The sequence below is a fragment of the Idiotropiscis lumnitzeri genome, chromosome 11 (genome assembly GCF_059441095.1).
Source record: "Idiotropiscis lumnitzeri isolate Australia: NSW breed Sydney's pygmy pipehorse chromosome 11, RoL_Ilum_1.0, whole genome shotgun sequence".
NCBI lineage: Eukaryota > Metazoa > Chordata > Actinopteri > Syngnathiformes > Syngnathidae > Idiotropiscis > Idiotropiscis lumnitzeri.
The window spans coordinates 4,833,865-4,854,296 of record NC_142401.1 but is presented as its reverse complement, the minus strand read 5'-3'; the positions used below and the strand labels follow the sequence as shown (position 1 = coordinate 4,854,296).

The 20,432-nt window shown below is 43.7% G+C and overlaps 1 protein-coding gene across 1 annotated transcript in view; it reads right to left on the bottom strand.

Annotated features, from left to right (window-relative positions):
• The window catches only part of adamts9 (ADAM metallopeptidase with thrombospondin type 1 motif, 9), a 35,438-nt gene extending 15,285 nt beyond the window's left edge, over positions 1-20,153 (bottom strand). The window contains exons 1-23 of the mRNA XM_088309338.1: positions 19,772-20,153; positions 19,253-19,638; positions 17,045-17,207; positions 14,728-15,062; positions 13,056-13,139; positions 12,848-12,972; positions 12,680-12,720; positions 12,168-12,273; positions 11,166-11,312; positions 10,397-10,538; positions 9,528-9,632; positions 8,878-9,023; positions 8,181-8,362; positions 7,961-8,097; positions 6,916-7,033; positions 6,696-6,791; positions 5,942-6,108; positions 5,603-5,732; positions 4,887-5,013; positions 4,571-4,781; positions 4,320-4,484; positions 2,752-2,913; positions 2,113-2,232 (exon numbers count right to left, since the gene is read on the bottom strand). Of these exons, the coding sequence (XP_088165464.1) occupies positions 2,113-2,232; positions 2,752-2,913; positions 4,320-4,484; positions 4,571-4,781; positions 4,887-5,013; positions 5,603-5,732; positions 5,942-6,108; positions 6,696-6,791; positions 6,916-7,033; positions 7,961-8,097; positions 8,181-8,362; positions 8,878-9,023; positions 9,528-9,632; positions 10,397-10,538; positions 11,166-11,312; positions 12,168-12,273; positions 12,680-12,720; positions 12,848-12,972; positions 13,056-13,139; positions 14,728-15,062; positions 17,045-17,207; positions 19,253-19,638; positions 19,772-19,868 (3,492 nt within the window). The 5' untranslated portion in view covers positions 19,869-20,153. The remainder of the gene's footprint in view (positions 1-2,112; positions 2,233-2,751; positions 2,914-4,319; positions 4,485-4,570; positions 4,782-4,886; positions 5,014-5,602; positions 5,733-5,941; positions 6,109-6,695; positions 6,792-6,915; positions 7,034-7,960; positions 8,098-8,180; positions 8,363-8,877; positions 9,024-9,527; positions 9,633-10,396; positions 10,539-11,165; positions 11,313-12,167; positions 12,274-12,679; positions 12,721-12,847; positions 12,973-13,055; positions 13,140-14,727; positions 15,063-17,044; positions 17,208-19,252; positions 19,639-19,771) is intronic.
• Positions 20,154-20,432: the final 279 nt, after the last annotated feature.

Sequence of the window (20,432 nt, the reverse complement as noted above, 5' to 3'; positions counted from 1 at the left end):
AGCTGCATCTCCCGATCAGTTCAAACTATGGATTGTGGTAGTAAGCCACTCAGCATAAAGCCCTGATCCCTGTCATAACAGGTCATAGTGGAGTGGTATTCAGGGGTCCAATGCCCATGCGGGCATGGTTCAAAGCTCCACCCCTCGTCCACCCCCTAGTCGCTAACCTTCCGCCCTTTTCCCTCCCATGCCCCGTCGTGCCCTCTGACCCCCGTTTGTAGGAATGAGAGCCTTAGTCAAATCTCGCAGGCTCCACATTCCACACTCACGGGCACATTCAAAGCAGCTGCAGGCATGCAACGAGCAGACACGAAGAAATGGTCAGCCTTCCTGAACGCCATCCCAACTAAGTGGCAAAAATACAAACCTCGCTAACCTTGCATTTAAAGCTCCATCCATCAATCTGTACTTCTCTTCCTAAGCTCGACTTGGCGGCTGCTACCGCTGGGACTGGCAGCTCCATGGCCGACTTTATGGCTGGCTGGTTAGAATCACAACAAGGTGGGCCGACTGCTTCGGGGTCACTGCTTCTGCTAACCCAGGCACCGGAATGAAGAACTGCCGCAACTAGAGGGGAATGGGGCTCATCCTGAGTCTACATGCTCAGGAGCAAACAACTCTCTCGCCATAGTTTTTATTTCCAGTGCGACATATATAAAACTGCAGACAAAAATTACAGTTGACTAGACTCAGGACACATCCTGATCACCGTAAAAGTGCCAGAGAGTAATACATTTGTTTCATAGTGGAGACATGAGTACAAGCTCTGTCTCCTAATTCGGACTCCACCTGTAATGATGGGATGAAAAGACGAGAGGTGTGTGAATTGTCAGTTAAATGAAAGAGGCCCAGTCCGTGGGCTCCACTGGTTGGCAGAACTCCCAATCTTGAGGCTGTATCCAGCATGTCTGATGACACAACGACAAAACCCATCATTGGACTGCAGCCTGGGGTGCCATGGAGCAAAGTCCAAGTATGTGATGTTTGAACATGGTGTTCGTTATGTCCAATAACAAAGAATCACTTGGGTTACAACTGGGCCTTCCAGGTTTCACTGTCAACTACTCCATTCTGGACCCTTCAAGATAGGCCCCCACCGAGGTCCCCGCCTTTGGTCACCGCCCACCTTAGAGCCCATCCGACCTCCTTCACCCCTCTCACAAATGGTGAGCCCATGAAAACTCAGCCAGGCCCCATGGGAGCAGCCCAGAGCCCCCGGCGCTTGCCCTCACGCTCCCACCAGGCCTGGCTCCATAACCCGCGACAAGACGAGAAAAAAACAGGTTCCAAAAATTGTCTCCATCCTAGGCAGTTTAACCACATCATGGTAAGGTGATGACGCAAGAAAGAGTAAAGGGGCAGCGAGGCGTCAGCGAATTGAAAAGTCACAATTTGACTCTTTTACATAAAGACCGCACCCACAGCAAGTTTGCATTCCTCATGACTTGGCAGCAAGGATCTATCATTGACAAGCGATGGCTGCAGTCCAGTCACCGAACTACATGAACGTGATACGGTCAAAGCCAAAAGGTCAACTGTGCTACAGTGCTAGCACACTTGACCTGAGCTAGCAGATAACCGGCCCACTCAAATGTTGGGAGAAGACTTTGACATGGAGCCTAGATTTGTTGCCAATTGCTACGTTGGCAACGCTGAGCAGACTCGCTCGTCATTGTAACAAAAGTCAAATGAGTAATTCCAACCAGATTGTAACAAGTTGATATTAAGTGTGCTGTAATTCATTAAATCTTGCGTATTGTTATCAAAACACCCGGTAACTGTTTTAAATGTATTCTTCAATGTAACCCATGTTCCCTAAAGAGTCAAGAGTCTTATTGCTTCTTACATAATGCAGAGCAGTTTTTAATAACATTTATGCGGGAGAATTCTGTCTGAGAGATGTTTGACTATGTGGGACGGTGACGTATATTATTTTCCTGCCTTTCCCTGTAGACTACACTAGATCAGACAGCTTTATTGAGACCAGGTGGCAACCATACAGTATGCTGCTGTCTGTACCGACGGTGGACAAATATGGAGGATGTCTCCTTATCCCTAAAAAGTCATTTCCGAGGGAAAAAGACACAAAAATGATTATTCCCTCACTCTTACCTGGGTGTCAGTAGGTCGGGTGGCCGCGTTACATTCAGTGTCTTCCATGACGGTGCCATAAGATCCAACCACGCACTTCACAGCTCGCATCTGGTACCCGAGCCCACATGAGGTAGTGCACTAGGTTCAAAAGAGTGATAGCAGAGCAAAGCAGAAGAAAGGAGAGTAGAAGACATCAGACCCAACGAAACCAGTTAAAAAAAAAAAACATTTAATTTTAAATGAAAATGAACAAAAGCATAACAACAATATACACGTCTTTGAAAAACCGCAGTATTTAGAAAATAAAAAATTAACAAAGTTTATTCATTTCATTTTTTTCAAGTTCGGCGGGCCGGATTAAAACATTTAACGGGCAGCATGTGGCCCCCGGGCCGTAGTTTGCCCACACCTGGACTAGATTATTAAAAAAAAATGAACTGCGCATCTGGAAAAGGATATGCTCTATCGACATGCTCGCACATAAGTGGAAAGCGGCTACTAAATCAAAGTAAACCCAGCCATTTTACACCCACAAATCCCCGACCCCCAACCATACCTTTGATATCATAAAGAATGGAATCTTGTGCAATGCAGCGTGAAATCTGAGCTCCATTAATCTGCGCATTTTGGATACCAACAATATTCACACGCCCTTACCTGTCCCCAAGGTCCGACCTGCCAAGAGGCACACTCCTGCTGCTGACACGTCTGGACCGACTCAGGCTTTGACGAACCACAGAAGCGGTCATCTAGACGGTCCTCTCCAAATTGACACCAAGTCTGCCGGTGCTTATAGCCTTTCCCGCATGTTACAAGGCACTGAAAGCAAGATCCATTAAGGATTACATTCGAGACATACAGAATGCGTCAGGCATGATCCCCGTCGTTCAGCTCATGGGAACATCATATTCATGACATAATGAGGAGCCAACAGTCTTGATATTTAAAGCGCATATTTTCTAGTAATAGACCGATATGCTTTTTTCAGGGCCGATGCCAATACTGATTATCTGTAGTCATGGAGGCCGATAACCGATATGTCAAGCCAATATTTATTGTTTGAAAAAAGGAAATAAAAGCTCCAAAACTTGACTTAGTTTCGCTTCTTTAAAGTTTACTACGGCAAATAGCTTTCTATTAGTTGTGAGTTGTAATAGACTGACATTTATTCAAATTTCGGCAAAGTCTGTTGTAATGCGTGTGACTCGAGGTGAAAAAGCAAACAGGCAGCTTACTGCTGATTGCCTGCTACACACTGCACAAGGAACCAATCAGATAGCGCTGAAGGCGGGACAATCTGCTTTTGCAGGCAGGGCCACCAGCACGGGGCAAAAAGAGAGAGAAGTGTGCTGCAGTGAGCCAAAATTAACCAGCTTTTAATATATTGGCTTTGAAAGTGATTAAAAAAGCAGATGCCGATTATCGGCAAAATGCCAAATATCGGCCCTGATAATCGGTCCGGCTGAAAATCGGTCTATCACTAATATTTTCCTCCCTACAAAGGATACACCAAATACTATGTGAGGGGAGGCATACAGTACAGTGTAGTTGTTTGTATTTGGAGGCACCCACATGGGAGCGATAAAATATTTCTGGAATGTAACCCAAAGCTTTTCAAGCTCCTTTGTCTACAACGCTCAAACGGCAGTGGTCAGGCATTGACTATAGTTCAGGAAAGCATTGAGGTTTAACATTGCAGTTTTGTTATTAGAAGTATTTACAGCAGGCGTGGGGAACTGCACTTGGCTCTCACTCGGTGCAACAAGCGGGTGTGTGAGAATCTGGGCCAACTGCGATACCGAGACAGCGAGAGATTGAAAAGAGGGACAAGCTTTAAAGTCAAAGCCCCCAGCCAGAGTCAGTTAGTCGGACAGGGGCTGCTTACACGATAGTACTGAGAGACCTTCCCACAGGACCAACGACAGTAAAGTATGGATTACATTTTTATGGCCCTCGCAATGATCAAAGTAGCTCGCACCGATTTACAATCTTTATCTTGAGTTAACGCTATAAAATGGGCGCTGTAAGTGGGAGAAAAATTATGGTGATCTTTACTGCTCATGACTGACAGTGGACCTTAGAAAGCAGTATTCTATTTTCAAGAGGAAAGTGGTGGAGCTCAAAGCATTTTTTTTTTTCTTCCCCCACAGGGTCCCAGACGACCCGTGACTATATGCCATGAAAACCCGGAAGTGTCATGAATCAATTTTACGAAACGAACGCACCTCCGACCAGTCTCCCGTCTTCCATTGTGGACAGAGAAATTCATTGCAGGGTTGGACGGCCAGCTTGTCCCGTTGACTGCACTTGCTCTCATCGCCCTCAGCCTCTGCTGCCTTTCGACACACTGCCCCTCTTCGGCGGGTGCCGCCACCACAACTCTTTGAGCACTGTTTAACAGACAAATCAGCAAAGCAAATTGTGTCAAACCGAATGTCTCGTTCAGTTTGACAGAGATCCACTTTTTCAAGTTCACCTCTGACCAGGACGAGTACTCCCAGCCTCCAGGATTACAATCACCATGACAACCTTCCTTGTCATCAGGTTTGCGCTGCCCACTACAATAGCGATCGTCAACCTTTTGGGTCTTTCCATCTGTGTGGCTGATTTTGGCACAGAATATGTCCAGGGTGCGATATCCGACGCCGCACTGAGCTGTGCATTCACTCTTTCGAGCCACATGCCACCTTCATGACATAGATGAGAAGAGTGAATATATATTCAAATACGACAATCATTAGCGATAAACATGAAGCGGACTATTGAAAATGGGCAAAACCGGTGACACACACCTCAGTTCACATTCGGTGTTGCAGGCCTCAGGGATGACAGTAGGTCTTGGTATTCCGTGACACCTCTGGTCTGACACCACCACCCTGTCAGACTCTCGGCTACAGAGAACCTTTCTCTTCCTCTCACCTTGGAAGAAAGCAGCAAACGGGTTAGACAGCGGGATATGCTTTTTTCAGGGCTGATACCGATACCGATTTTTAGTACCGTATTTTCCGGACTATAAGCTGCTACTTTCTCCCTAGATTTTGAACCATGCAGCTAATACAACGGTGCGGCTTTTCTGTGGATTTTTCCATCACCACTATGGGACGACTTTAAGAGATCAACTCCAACCTCTGATGGATTCTATCCAAAAAAGTCCACATTCGCAAGTTTTGCAACCCAAAACTATGAGATTTTATGCGTTCGCATTTTCCCAGACCTTCCCGATACTGTAAATCAAACAACTGCGAGTCACCTCAAAGACAGACAAAGTATTGGAGCAAGATTCCACATTTACATTTTATTATATTGCATATTCACTCACTGTATGCGCAGATACGGGACAAAAAAAGTCATTTGCAACATGCATTCTATGACGATGCACCAAATCCGAGTTTGCCACGTTCCGCGATTTCTTGCTCTTTGTTCGATGCCTTTACCTGCCTGTTGCTTCCCATGCATCCTCCCACCACATCATTCGTCATTCAAAGACTGCAAAGCCCATAGCCCTCACCTTGGCACAGACGGCTGCACTCCTGCCACGGACCGTAGGCATCCCAGAAGAACTGCTGAGGTCGATCCTCTATAGGGATGTTGAAGGAGTACCTGACATCTGGGTTGTAAAGGTTCCCCACAGACAGCACCTACCGTGAAGACGTATATTATAAAACACGCTGAATGCAGGATTTACGACCCTGCGGCTCTCACGTACAGTCAGAGCACAGGCCTTGAATTCACTTAAGGAAGTGGGGGAAAAAAAAAAAAAAACAATCGAAATAAAAGAGGGAACGATTTTCCAGCTTAAAATAGGAAGCAGTTCATACATATCTCAGTAGAAAGGAATCAACTTTACCTGGACGATGATCTCCTCTTCGATGCGCTCAGTACAATTAATCCTCTCAATAACATGGTCAGAGCCGCTATACTCGATGACGGCATTTCCTACTTTAATTTCCCTTTTGAACATGCTGACTACAAACTCCCCGTTAAGCAGGAACTCTCCACGGCTATTTGATATGGCTGCAAGGACACAGAAAGAAGTGCTTTAATCCCACGTGAGATCAAACTAGCTTTGCTTAATTTATACACCACTGCAGAAATAATATAATGAATGGACGTATATATCCGTCATTGGGATCGAGCATCTTTGGATCTCATCTCATTGCAGTAAAATAGCCTAAAAAGCTTGAAACATATTTGGTTGGAGACTTTTGCATAACTCCAGTCTTGAAATAATTGTGTATCATCCATAACATGATGAATCCATTATACTCCCCCGCCCCCCGCCCCCCGCGCACACAGAAGACATATTGATCTTGACAGATTTAGCCCAAGGGATATCTGAACACGCCCGTTTTTGCATGCCCGTGCCAATAAGATCCGTACAAAAAAATGCCAAATCCATGCTGAGGCGAAGATGACCTACTCCTCAATAATTTTTCACTCCAAGCTGGACATAATGGGCAAGCAGAGACAAAGCATGCATGCCAGTGCTTATGCCGTTAGAAAAAAAAAACAAAAACAAAAAAAACATGCTGATATTCACGTAACAGTCGAACTGTCAAGATCCTCTATTTCCTTTGTGACCGGAGACCGCTATATCATACCGAGGTAGTTGTCATCCTCTGGTTTCCCTGAGTAGCTGTGTTGACGAACATCTATGTTTGTAGCACCACTGGGGATCCGCACGACTTCATTGTAGCCTGCGCATGAATGAAGATTATTAGCGCTAATGCTAAGTGCGAGCGCGGCAGTGAACACACGTACAAATGAGGAGCCACAGAGTAGCGAACAGCTGGCTTGCATTTGAAAATGATTCTCACTCACCGTAGCGTACAATGTTGAAAGTGTTTGCCACAGTTTTACAAGAAGAGTTGTCACCACCACACACACCGCACTTGTCTCTCCTGGCTTTGGAGTTTAAGACGTGGTCACAGCCGGCTTGCTGTTCAGCAAAGAGACAACGACAAATATACGAGTTAGGAAATTTTTTTTTTTTTTTATATATAATTCTGATTCTGTACATGATAACATGGTCATCCCAGTTGACTCAGGGTAATCCATGGACTCACCAGTCAATCACAAGACTGACAGACAGAAAACCACTAACACGAGCGCTTATATACCGTACTGACGGGCATGTGAAATCTCCAATGAAGATACAGTAAATGCTTTGAGAGCTGCAGACATGTAATGTAAAATCCGAACAGTTTCGTAAACTATATTTTCCAAAAAGACTATTTGGTCCCATTAAACAGAGGAAAATTACAGCGGAAAATCCTCTCTTTCTCTCTCTCTCTATGTCTCTCTCTCTCTCAATCTTCTCTCTCTCCCAGTTTCTCTTTCCCTCTCAATATTCTCTCTCTTGGAGTCTCTCTCTCTCTCCCTCTCAATCCTCTCTCTCTCAAACTCTCATTCTCTCCTCTCTCTCTCAGTTTCTCTCTGTCTCTTTCTCTCACACTCCTCTCTCTTTCTCTCTCCGTCTCTCTCTCCTCTTTCTTTTTTCTCTCCTATCTCTCTCTCCTCTCACTCTGTGTGTCTCTCTCTCTCTCTCTCTCTCTCACTCCCTCTCTCACACACACATATTCATATACACAGACTAGTATATACTCATATATAGTATATACACACCATGTGACACACCATTAGAGATAGTAAGATGAACCATATGTAAGTGGTTTCAGCAAGACATATTTAATATCTGAAAGGACGTATGGTCCAGCCCAAGTAAAAGGGGATCAATCAAACAACACTTGCCAAGACCACTAAATCTACATTCAACAGCTCTTGAGCCCAAACACTGTGAGCCAGTTTCGGCTTCTTCAGCTCATTGTCTGATGTTGTGAAGAGCAACCATAAACAAGAACCTCACCCTGCACAAGCCTTGGACGCAGATGTCATTGGTATCAGGTCCACACGGCGTTCCGTCGGTGACCCGGTCCCTGAGCTGATAGTAGACCGTGCTGCCTGCAACCCTGCAGAACAGCTTACATCTGTCCTTCATCAAGACTGCCCAAGGAAACAATAAGAAGACAATTAGCGACTCGGATATTATGATTCAATAAAAGAATACCAGCAGGGGCGAGACTCACTTCCACTGTATTTGGGCACCCAGCGAACATTTGGAGGTAGACCGTTGATGTTGAAATGCCTGCCGTCAAAAGCAGCACACTGCTCCTCTCGGAAGTCCTTCTTCTGCTTGGAGCATGGCTCAGAGTTACAGGAACGGAACTTCATCCGGCGACCAACGCAGTACGGCCCTCCGTTCCTTGGCCTGGAGCGTTGTTGGGGGGGCGAGGGGGGGGTACATGATAAGAGAAGAATAAGTACAGAATTGGGTAAAGCTTATAATGGTGTAATACACATATATGGAATATTAGCATGTTCTATGGCGTTCATATTATATATCATTTGCTACAATTGCTGACTATAGTTAAGGCCATAAATATTGTAGACATATTTATAGTTGCGTTGAAGTCAGATAACATAAGGAAAAAATAAGCATTATGATAAATGTAAATTTTTTATCGTTACCTAGACATAATAGACATAAAGCAAGCATTGCTTTTCCATTCCTCCAAAAGTTAAAAATTCCTGTATAACCACTGTTTGATTTGAGTATTTACCGGGAAGCAACCATTTAAAATTGGCCATCAGCGAAAGCGTGGCTGAACATTAGCTTTGGCAAGAATTCCCTTAGGGTGGATTGATCTATGGAACATTGACTTTGGCATCTAAGATGGAGACTAGCTCCAGCGGGCATGCGTGACTACAAAGAGGAGTGCTCACACGGGTCGGTTGCATTCGCGCTCTGCAACCTTGATGCCCCCGCCGCACGTCCGGGAGCAGGTACCGAAAGGACTCCAAACTCCCCACGCACCCTCCACAGGTGTGGCGTCGTGCTCTTTGGCTATACACAGCCCGTGTTTGCAGTGCTGCGTTGGGAGAAGAAGGAAATCAGGTTTGACACAAGTCAGAAGAAGAAAAATAAACCGGCACAAGAGAATTATCTTGAAAGTGAGAGGAAACCAATGAGGGCGAGAGAAACAAGGGCACATGAAATTGTTTTCTTGGAACAGGCAAAACATCTGCTCTGCTGGTCTTTGATGCTAATCTGTAGAGAAATTATACAGTGGAATATTTCATGTTGGCGTCTGTCTGAATGGAAGACAAGAAATGTCAAACAAGTCGATGAACATCTCAGCTCAGAGCAGCAGGACAAGGACGCACGATTAGACAAATGTGGTTAAAAGAATTTGTGTGGTCAGCATAAACCCAAAAATGTGTGTGTGTGCGTGTGTGATATTTTTGATATTCTTGCAATGATTCCCCCCTTCACCATGTGTTTTTTGCATAATCCTCCAATGAACTAAAATTCACTGACTGTATTTCTTTCTCGCAATGTAATGAATTGTTGCCTTGATTTGTACATCATGTACCTTTCCTGGGGAGCAATCAGTGCCATCAGCCCACGGCATGTGCTGTGTCCTGCAGCCCCGCTGGGCACCCTCTGGGCTGGTGCACCACAGCCTTCGACATTGGGTCTGAGCACACACACATGACACGTGACACTCAATATTCTGGCAGACAGTACAGAGCAAGATGGAAATAACATCAAGTAGCAAATTATTACAGGTGTGATATATGTGCATATAACTAGATGGAGAAAAGTAACGAAAACAGCAACATTTATCCATGTGGAACTCCGCTTTGTGACTTCCATTGTCCTGGATATATTGACAGATGTTTGAGTGGGTCGGTGGGAATTATATATATATATATATATATATATATATATATATATATATATATATTTTTTTTTTAGGGGAGAGTTTTTATCCAATCAGAATTCAGCTCGCCTGTGTTGCCAGGCAGATTTCATCGAACTAGTGGCACGTACTATTTGTCCAAGCTTTCAGGTAAGTGATCATGTGAGCGTCTGTGCTGTGTGAGTGAACAGGCTCTTAGAGTTGATTGACAGTTGCGATAGCCAATCAGATCACGAGCTGGTGACAGTAAGGCCTCACATTGAGGGTGAAGAACACGTCCTGTGATTCAATAATCGCTACGCGGAATCAACAAATCCACAGCAGACAATCTTAAATGTAAAATATATTCTTGCTTTTTTTTAACCCACAATGGCCAAAGGAGGGAAAAGTGTGGATTTAATTGCAGATATACTTGCAAGGCCATTTTGTGGTATTACTGTGTTATTATTGTGTACAAGCAATGACAACACAGGTTTCAAATTTAGCTCAGCCAGCCACACAAGCCGCGTCTACAACATCACAGTTTAGACTCCACTTACCATATAAGGGCACACCTGTGTTCCCGGCCCAAATATCAATTCACACTGTTTATTGACATTGTATATCCGTCCAGGCAGCTGCTGCGAGAGACTGTATGGTCGAGAAACAGGCTCGTCGAGCAAGCACTCACCATAGCCTGTGCTATTAGGAAATGAAAATAAAATGACTTCAAGGAAAATAAAAAGACAAGAAAAAGACAAAAGAAAAGTTACTCTATTTTATTTCGACACGTAGTTGCAGAAAATAAAACATCTGGATCCAGATACATTTTTTAAATTGACTTAACAGGTACTGAAAAAAATGCATCTGGATTCGGATGATTTGATTTTGCGCAAACGTTCGCCGAAATAAAATGCAGTCAATTCATCACATTTGTTTTTCATTGCACGTTTATGTATAAAGTCCCCTAATGCACAGACCACGTGTACTCGTTGACACATCCCGTCAGTGTACTTGTTTAAGGGAGAAAGAAGGAACTTCGACCGGCTGGGAGTTGGGTAAGACATTTTGGAAAGTTGCCAGATACTATTGTGTTTACTTTTCCTAAAGAGTTTCCTCATTCTTGTTTTTGCAAGAATCTCGAGGATCCATGATGTTGTCATTGTTTCATTTTATGAACAGCATGACACGACTGCACTGCTCCTTCACACGCCTTTTTGCTAAATTCACCATGAGCTACGGTTCATCCACTGGTCAACTACTCGTTCACTTCACAGTTAAAAAAAAAAACTAATACAATCCCCAATACAGGAAAAGAGTGCGACTTACTCAAGGAACTCTGTGATGTACTTCCTGCTACACTTGGACCACATCCAAGGATTTGTGTTGTAGTTAAGTGTGGGAGCCATCACGTGTTGCTGGATCTTAACGCCATCCTCCTTACATTTATTGCTGTCATCGTGAGGCATGTTGAACCTGGAAGAGAGAACGCACAGCATGTTTGCGAAATCGATTGATTTCATTCTAGAGCCTACATAAAAAAAAAACATTTTTGAAAATGACTAAAAATAAATTGTTAATGCTAAGTTATTTGTTGTGGTCATTTTTTGCACTGCATTTTAACCAGCCGAGTAAAAAAAAAAAAATAATAAAAAAAAAAAAGGATTTTTATCTGTCAATGGCAGTAAATGAGTTAAAGAGGTCTGTGTCTATTAAATAATAAGAATTGTTAAATGACTCAATGTACATACACAGGATCAACACAACAAAACTCTTGTCTAGCGAGCATATAGTCAGTGATGGACAGTCCCAGCCCCACATTGCCCTGCTGCCCCCTTCATGCGCCCTCCCTCTGAGCTACTCAACAGCCCACCTGACAGGTACCATATAACACTGCTAAGCTGTCGCCGTGCATGTTGTCACCGCTTGATGCGGATAAAAATGGAATTCAACAATCCCACCGTTTGTTACTGCTTCGAAAGAGCATTTGTTAAAGATGATGAGGTCTGTAACAGTCGGTGTAGTAGGCTAACGGGTGCACGTTGTGGCTGACTCAAGACAAAAAAAAAAAAAAAACACTTTGCACAGGCGGGCAAAGGTCATCCGTTGTGCTTACAGTAACTCAGAAAAAAGGGGGGGAAATATGATCTGTTGAATACAAACACAAAGTAGAACACTTGGAAAGAGTGAGAAAAAAAAAAAAACAAAGGACATCCAGATGTTGTGTCCCTGATCTCATCTATCACACGTGACTTGCTTGAAAATGTTTCAAGTGCGACTTTTGCAGTTGCATATGAATGCTGACGAATGCCTCTCACATGCGGCACTTACACGTGGCCAAGTTCATGAGCGATGGTGAACGCCGTGCTCAGGCCGTTGTCCTCGCTGATGCTGCAGCTCCTGTACGGATCGCACACAGTGCCCAACTCTGCCAGTCCTGAAAGGTAAACGGATCAGGTCAACATCCACAGTATGTCGCTTAAGTCACTTCATTAGGTACACCTGCACAGTCCATCACAGGCGATGTCAGCTTGCCTGCCGTCAGAAAGTTTTGATCGACACTGACTTAGACGTTGACGAAAATTTGCATCATGGTGTAACATTTTGTCTCTCGCCAGTAGCTGAATAAAGGCCGTCTTAAATCAATTTACATTTCAATATGCTACGGTGGCAAAATGCAAAGTGTCTGTTGGTCACGTTAGTGCCCGGTGCGCACTTTCACGACTGCAGTGGATCTTATAACGGCAGCTGTTGTTAAAAAAGTTTGGGGTTTTTTTCTGTAGGATTTCATTCACAGTGAGTGTGTGGTTTATGTTTGTATTTTTTTTTTTATGGCTACTTACCTAAAGTGTCACACTTGTCCCTCGCTCTACAGATGTCTTGTCTAGGGCAAAAGTAGAGATGATGAAAAAAAAAAAAAAAGTCTTTGTCAAAGTTACAGTAATAATAACAATATTAATAAAAAAAAAAATAAAAAAAAAAAATAATAAATGTGATATTTTGCTGTGCACCTTGTGATAAGGATGGCAGTGTCATGGTGTGAGGGGTGGTTATCATCCAGGACATTTTGACCATGCTGCCAAATGCAAAAGTTCTTCAAAGTGGTCTGTGCGTTAAATGAAACAAGGGGACCATCCTGAGAAAAACAGAAGCACGTTACATGCAGAAAAGGTTCAGGACGTTCTTAAACTCTGGGGATGTCATTTTGGCGGCGTTTACCAGCTCATTGTTTATTATGACTAACTTGACAATCACAATGTTAATTAAATTGCCAATGCTGGGGTCCTTGTAGATGGAAGACACCTGGAAAAAAAAGAAATCATCTTATTATTTAAGAAAGCTCAATTATGATTGCGTGTACAAAAGAGTTCACAAGATTTGAGAATAATCAGCAGCAGCCTTTGCCGAGACCAGTAAGTCATTTGAACTGACAGCCGCAGACACCTGCAAAAGCTGTTATTTGGATGAGAATATGCTCTCTGTGTGACATACCTGAGCATATTTTTTTTTTTTTAACATTCATCAAAGCTGGCAGTCAGATACTGCCCGGGACTGCCCTTGGCTGTTTTAAAATTGTTTAACCCTGCCTTGGGCTGCCCCTTCGCCACCTCCCCCCAACAGACCGACAAACCTAAAAGGCTGCATGATGACTCGTAGCAGGAACGAGAAACGTTCAATTTACAGTGGAAATAAAGTGCCTTGAAATGCCAGCTTTTGTGATAAAAACAAACAAGATAAATCATTAAAAAAAAAACATTTCCACTGTAAATATTACCGACTAAAACCTGAAATGGACGCAGTTCAGATTGAACCCATCACATTCAAACTTAAATTAAAACGGAGTAAGCATCACCTGCAACCCTCCTCCAGTGTGCATCTGATCTCCAAATGAAGGTCAGCTGCAGTTGTATGATTTTACTGACATTTTTGTAGTCACATTTTACAGCACAAGCCTTGGTCTGCAGAGAGCTTATTAGATATTGTCCAACAAAAGAGCTGCCAACAGACCAACAGCAAAATTAAAGGAACTGCAGAAATGTCTAGCAAGTGCTGGTTGTTTAGTGATGTGTGACATAAGACAAGAATCTCCCGTCGCCTTCATGTGTCGGAATTATGAGGGACGGTGGTAAGATGGAAGCCTTCTCTTCCAAAGGAAAACATCCAAAGCCATTTCCATTTTGCAAAAACATGCTTGAAATCCACCTCATGGTACGATGAAAGCAAGGTGGATGTTTTTGGCTATAATTTCCGAAGGTATGTTTGGTGCAAACACAACACTGCTCATCACCAAAATTCAAGCATGGTGGTGGCATCAACATCACGCATTGTGAGTTTTTAACTTCAGTTGGAAGTGAGGCCGGAGTCAGGTTGGAGGGACTTGAGGACAATTTCAAATAGTAGTCAATGTTAAATCAGGAAAAGCCTACTTGAACATCTTAACATTATTTGGTGTTAATCAACTAAACCATTTAACATGAGCTTTGAATGTGACCGGTCAATTCTGAGCACAGCCGCATAATTAGTTAGAAGAGGGTGTGCACACTTATGCAACCATATCATACCAGTTGTTTTTACCTTACCTTTCCTATTTTAAATTGAGTTATAGCAATTATAGATTATGATAATGATGGAACAAGAGTGTTGAAATCAGTTGTCTTCTCTTTTTTTTTTTTTTTTTTACATGACAAAATGTGGCTAATTGATGTGATGACTTTTTTTTTTTTTTTTCTCTAACAACCATTGTATATTTTTCATACACTAACGAAAATAAAAAAGTCTCAGTATGGAGCAACACCCCAGCAAATGCATCATGATTAGGTGTTCCTAATATTTTGACGAGAGAACATACAATATCCCTTTCACAATGACCTAGTGAACGAGCGGAACTTACGATGGCCATCAGGGTGAGTATGTAGTGCTGCAGGTTGCCGCCGTGATGTTCCACCATTTTGCTGTCGGCCACTAACATGACTTCGACAAAGCGCGGGAAGGAGAGGAAGCGCTTCGACCGCTTGTGAGGTCTCGTGTCATCGCTGCTGCTTCCGTTTGAAGGTTTCGTGCCTACACTGCTGCTCTCTGAAGTGCGCAAGGCATCACTGGTCAGACGGCCACTGAGCAACTCCACATCACTCAATATACCCGTCCTGGGAACATCCACTTTGTTCGAGGCCACCCCAGCTGTTGGCTTTATCCTCATTTTGTGCCTCTTCTGTCTGTTTTTGTGTCCTAGAAAGAACAGCCAGAGGGGATGAGAAACGTGTGAATACACAGAGATGTCGGGCAGATCGGGTAAATAAAAAAGTTCATGCGAGGGAGCCCTTTCAAAATAAAGACGCATGAGTCGAAACTGAAGCTTAAGATCCAGATATGTTGCTGTCTCTTTCCCTTCTCTTCAATTCAGCTCAAATTGCGCTGAATGCCGCCTGGAGTGCTTTTTTTTTTCCTCTCAGAAGAGAGCAAAGAGTTCAGGTTAGGTAAACCTGGCAGAAGGCCATAAAGAAAGTAGCACAAGCTGAAGTGCACACAGCAAAAGAAGACCAGTCCAACAATGGAGTAACTTAACATTCTTAGTACTACTGGAAAATGATTTTAACATGTCATTGGAATTGAAACTGCAGAATTGGAAGCTTGCTTTGCTGAAACAGAAACCGCTCCCTCTGTGGGGTATCCTATAATGCATTACATTATTCTAAAAGGGAAAGTCGACAAAAAGGTTTTCTTTCCAAGAATATGTTGTCGGCCCACTAGTCTAAACATGGCATTTTGATTAATATTGCGTTTGTGAGTTCAGCCAGAAAAGGCGCTCATTGTTATCCATCTCAGAGCGGCGGCCATTTTGTCACTTTCCGTCGACTAAAAATGACATCACAGTTGCTCAGGGCTCACCTAGCGACCAATTTTGGCTCAGCTTCAGAAAACTGGTGACCTGTGATTGGTCATGACCTGAGCCCAGAGCAACTGTGATGTCATTTCCAGCCGACAGAAGTGACAAAAATGGCCGCCCTCTGTGATGGCCAAAAACGGGTGGATTTTGCTTCTTAGCTCATATTCCACAAACGCAATATTAATCAGAATGCCATATTTAGACTGGTCAAGACAAAAAGAACATTTATTTCACAGATTTTTGGGGGGTTGATTTCCCCTTCAAGAATCTGATTCCAAGTCATAACTTCAGAACAGTTCAAGAATCCTTACGAGAAGGACTTCAGTACATGCTATCTCTATCAAACACACAAATGCTACTGAAAGTGACACCAAACATCTGGCAGAGAACAAAGAAAAAGCTTGAACTAGTCGTAAGGAGCAGCTGTGGCTCCTGATGGATTTGTCATTGTCTTCCACGCAAAACCACATTCGTAAGCCATAACACGAGATCAGAAACAAAATAAGCCGGGCACATGAAACGAAATGTCAAACACTCATAGCGACCGCTCGCGTTATAACATCTGCATTGTCCGCTCGTTTAGGCGTCAAGTAAAGTTTGCAGCTCATTATCACAGACACGTGTTAACACAACGCAACTGGGGGGAGGGGGGTCCTTGGCAGGTCCACCACTCAAACAGGCCCATTCGGGGTCCCCGTGGCAACCAAGGCAACGCTCACGCGCGATCGTCGTGTTAAGGTGAAATGAGTCCATTTTGTCCCTTTCGTTCCTCAGTTGGGATTACTTGACACTTTCAAGTTGGCACGGCTTTGTCTTCACGAAATCCACAGTGCATGTTCATGGTCGTGGGTCGAGCCAGCTTCCTTATCATAAAGCGAGAGGAAGCCCGAGAGTCAACAGGAAGTTCAGACAGTAAACTGAGATGAGATGATACAAGGGAGAACTTCCAAATGAGTTTTCCTGTGCGAGACGAGGAAATCTCAGACACTGCTGTGTATCGGCCACGACGACTGCTCACAGATTGTTTTTGATAGCAGATGTCATAAATATATAGAGTGAAATAAAAAAAAAAAAAAACTAGCATGCCACTTTAAGACCATAACGAGGGAATGATTTTATACCCAAGCAGAAAATCCATACACAAGTTATGATTACGGTACAATTTCTATAAAAACTCAATATGCTCAGTTATATAATCATTTGTGGGAAAGACGCAGCTGCTGACATCTGTGGGAACTGACTAAAAAAAAAAATCAGACGATCACACCTGCACGATCGCACGTGAGTCGACTCTACGACAAACTCAACATGTCATTCGCTTTACCTGAAGTGTCACAAGCTGAGCTCTCCCCAGATTTCTCCTCCTCGGGTGCACTCTTCCTGTACACGATATGAGGTTTTGTGTGTTCCTCTTCATAATGTTCTCCTTGATAGCTGTGAAGGGGCTCAACAAAATACTCCCCTTCTGGAGATCTGAAGGTACCAAACTGAGGGAAAAAAAATAACAAAGCAGTCAGTCGTACTCTATACTTTTTTTTTTTTGCATCTTATTCGTACCAAGGGAGGCCATTTCATTGAATCAAGATTTCATCCAATAGTAAGTTATATGTAATTCCAAATATTTATAGTATGTATCACTGAAATGGGGTTCATTCAGTCACAAGTCCTTTTAGAGGAATTTGCATGCACATGAATGGTCCCAAAAGTGAGCGCTATCAGATGGCGATCAGAAAAAAAACACAAAGGCTGTATATTGTTGTGCGTTCTTGGCAAGCGGACCCAAAGTGTGATTTTTTTTTGGTGTGCAGTTACTTCTCATGGCACATTTAATGTGATGGGATTCATGTGGAAGCCTACGATGCATTTGATAAAGCACATGCCGACACACTTTGCATGCGGCGTTCACTGATGTAAGACTGACTTGACGCATCATCAAGTATCAACCAGTTGTGTGTGACAAGATTCATTCATCCATTCATCCATTTGCCGCCTTTGGGTGAGACGCAGGGCACATCCAGAGTTAGACTGGAGAAGTCAATCAAAGGACTGAAATAGACCAACAACCATTCACACTGCTGCATGATTTTGGAATGTTTGAGAGAGTTGGGGTGAACATACGAACTCCACACAGGAGGGACCAAGCCAAGATTCCAACTTAGAAGCTTTCGATTGTTCGGCAAAACCACCACACCACTGTGCTAGTGACTTGATGTCAATCCAACAGACTGTACAGATTCCCAACAAGCGCACCGTGGGAAATTCTACAATTTCCCTTCCACAGTGCAAAAATTATTTTGATTCATCAGTGAACCGACAACTAATCGATCAGAAAATTAACTGATAATTATTTTTGCTAATTGATTAATATCATTTAGATACATTTGATGTAATTGACCAAATCATTGAAATGCTAGATTCTCTGATCTCTGGAGTCTTCCAAGAAAGCAAACTGATCATCTTTGTGTTGAATTAAGATAAAACATTTTCTTTTACCTTCGGAAAACAATCATCAGCATTTTTTTTGTTACAGCCCAAACAGTAACTGATTTATTACTAATGTATGTTTGTGCATTTCCCACACTGGAAATTTGAAATAATGTTGAAAGTCTCACTTTTTTATTTAATCCGATTCAAGGTCAATGAAAGCTGTATAGCGACAGGCAGAACAATTAAATGCTCTTCACTTTGATAGTAGACACAATTGTCCTGTGTATGCACTTTTTGTGACTTTTTTTAAGTACAAATCTGAGCCTTGTCTGAATCAAGAATGGGAAACACAACAAATGACAAGGCATGGGGTTGAAGCAAGGTGGTTTCGACTTGCTTTTCCCATGAGTAGGCAACGTTCCCAAATGGTTGTTTATGTCCATACTTTAACTGACCTTGGCCTCCCTGACGACAAGAGTCACACAATAAATACTTTTGACCACGAGTGGTATTCCATGTTCAAATAATATGCCCCGAGAGCTCTGGCAATGAATAACAAACTGTCAGGAAATGGAGCTACCCGATCTCATCAAATGCTTGAAATTCTTTAGTAGGCATTCGGAACACAATTGGCCGATTGCTCACCTCATCTTGGTCACTATGAATGAATCGAACGCTGAGAGTACTGTACTGCTCGCCAAATTGTTTTCTCAAAGTCTGGGAGAGTGGGGCTGCGCAGCGGTGACGTCAGAACCGCGCGTACTCGCGCCGTTGTCGCGTGCGTAAACACGTCAGCGACTACCCGGGAGAGGACAGACGTACGCACAGTGCCGAAGGAGCACTTTGCCGTCACGTATGAAAAACGTGACGCATCTGCGCAGCCATTTGCTGACTCGACACTTATTCGGCTGTTATATCAGCACAAAAAAAACTAAACAAAATCATGTTTGTGCACGATGTTATATATTACATGTTGGCGCACAGAGCCTTTGCGTAACGCAATTGGCTTATGAAAGTTTGAGCTGCCAGATTATAAAACGTCGCGCAAAGTATAAAGGAGTTACGTGTAAAGTTTCCATGCTCAAATAGAACATAAACAACTCACCAGTCCTGAGCACAAACTGATGACTGCTGCATGCTCTGATTTCGCATTTACTTGTCCTTTATAGAAGCAATGCCTCAACTCGGTATCCTCCTCCTCCTCCTCCTCGTCGTCTGTCGCGTTATCTCCTCTCGGTACTCCAAATATTGTCACAGTGTATAGCGGAGCGATAAATCCCGAGTCCAGCGTGAGGTTGAGGTGGTAGTTCTGTCCGAAAGCAGAAATCCTGTAGTGGATATTTGGAGAGGCCCAATGTTCCGTAGTGTTGTCGCTATTCTCGTCCAAACTTCGCCGTTTCCTCTTGAAGTGCGCGCTGCTTGGGAACTTGTCACCGGCTCCGTCCACTCGCACCGGTGTGACAATCTCATAGGGGCCGATCTCCTCTTTTGCTGCACATGCACATGCAAACACAACATTGTGGAATGTTATCACCCCCCCAAAAAATAAATTGACAGGAGTTTGCTCAAAGCGCCGCATCCATCCATTCATTCATTCATTCATTCATTACGAATAAATACTTACCTGTATTTGGATTTAATCGCAGTGTCCCAGTGGATGCGTCTGCAGTTAACAAATCAGGGAATAGCAGGAATCCCAAGCCCCAGAAGAGCACATGCATGATTGTCCACGTTCAGAGGAGAGCGGCAGCTTGTAGCTACTCTTTTAATTCTAGTCCTAATAACAACACCAACAATGACAATAATAATAAATACTACTAATCATCTATTCCCTCGGTCACTCCAGCATTTCCGTCCGCGGTTCCCCCCCCTGCCACATCCAACACAGCGCGGTATCCTCGACTCTCGTATGGATGTTCTCTGGCCGCCGAGGTGCACTGCTGCTGGGACGTGAGAGTTCCGCAAGTTCCCAGGCCAACATGCATACTGCACAGAGGGGTGGGCTGCTCCAAAAAGGTCTGCTCTGTTGGGGTGTGTGTGTGTGTGTGTGCGAGTGTGAGTGTGCTGCAAGTCTGCACCAGCTCTCTCCCCCGGCGAGGGGTGGGCTCACACAGCCAAGGTACACTTTTGTACAAGACAGCTCCCGCTAACTGGACCGAAGGGTGGTCGCAAGTCCCGTTTGGCTCTCAGGTGCCAGTGAACTGCACTCTGTGCGTGCGTGCGTGCGTGCGTGCGTGTGTGTGTGTATTTTAATCACCAGCAGCCAAGGGTCCCCATGATCACAC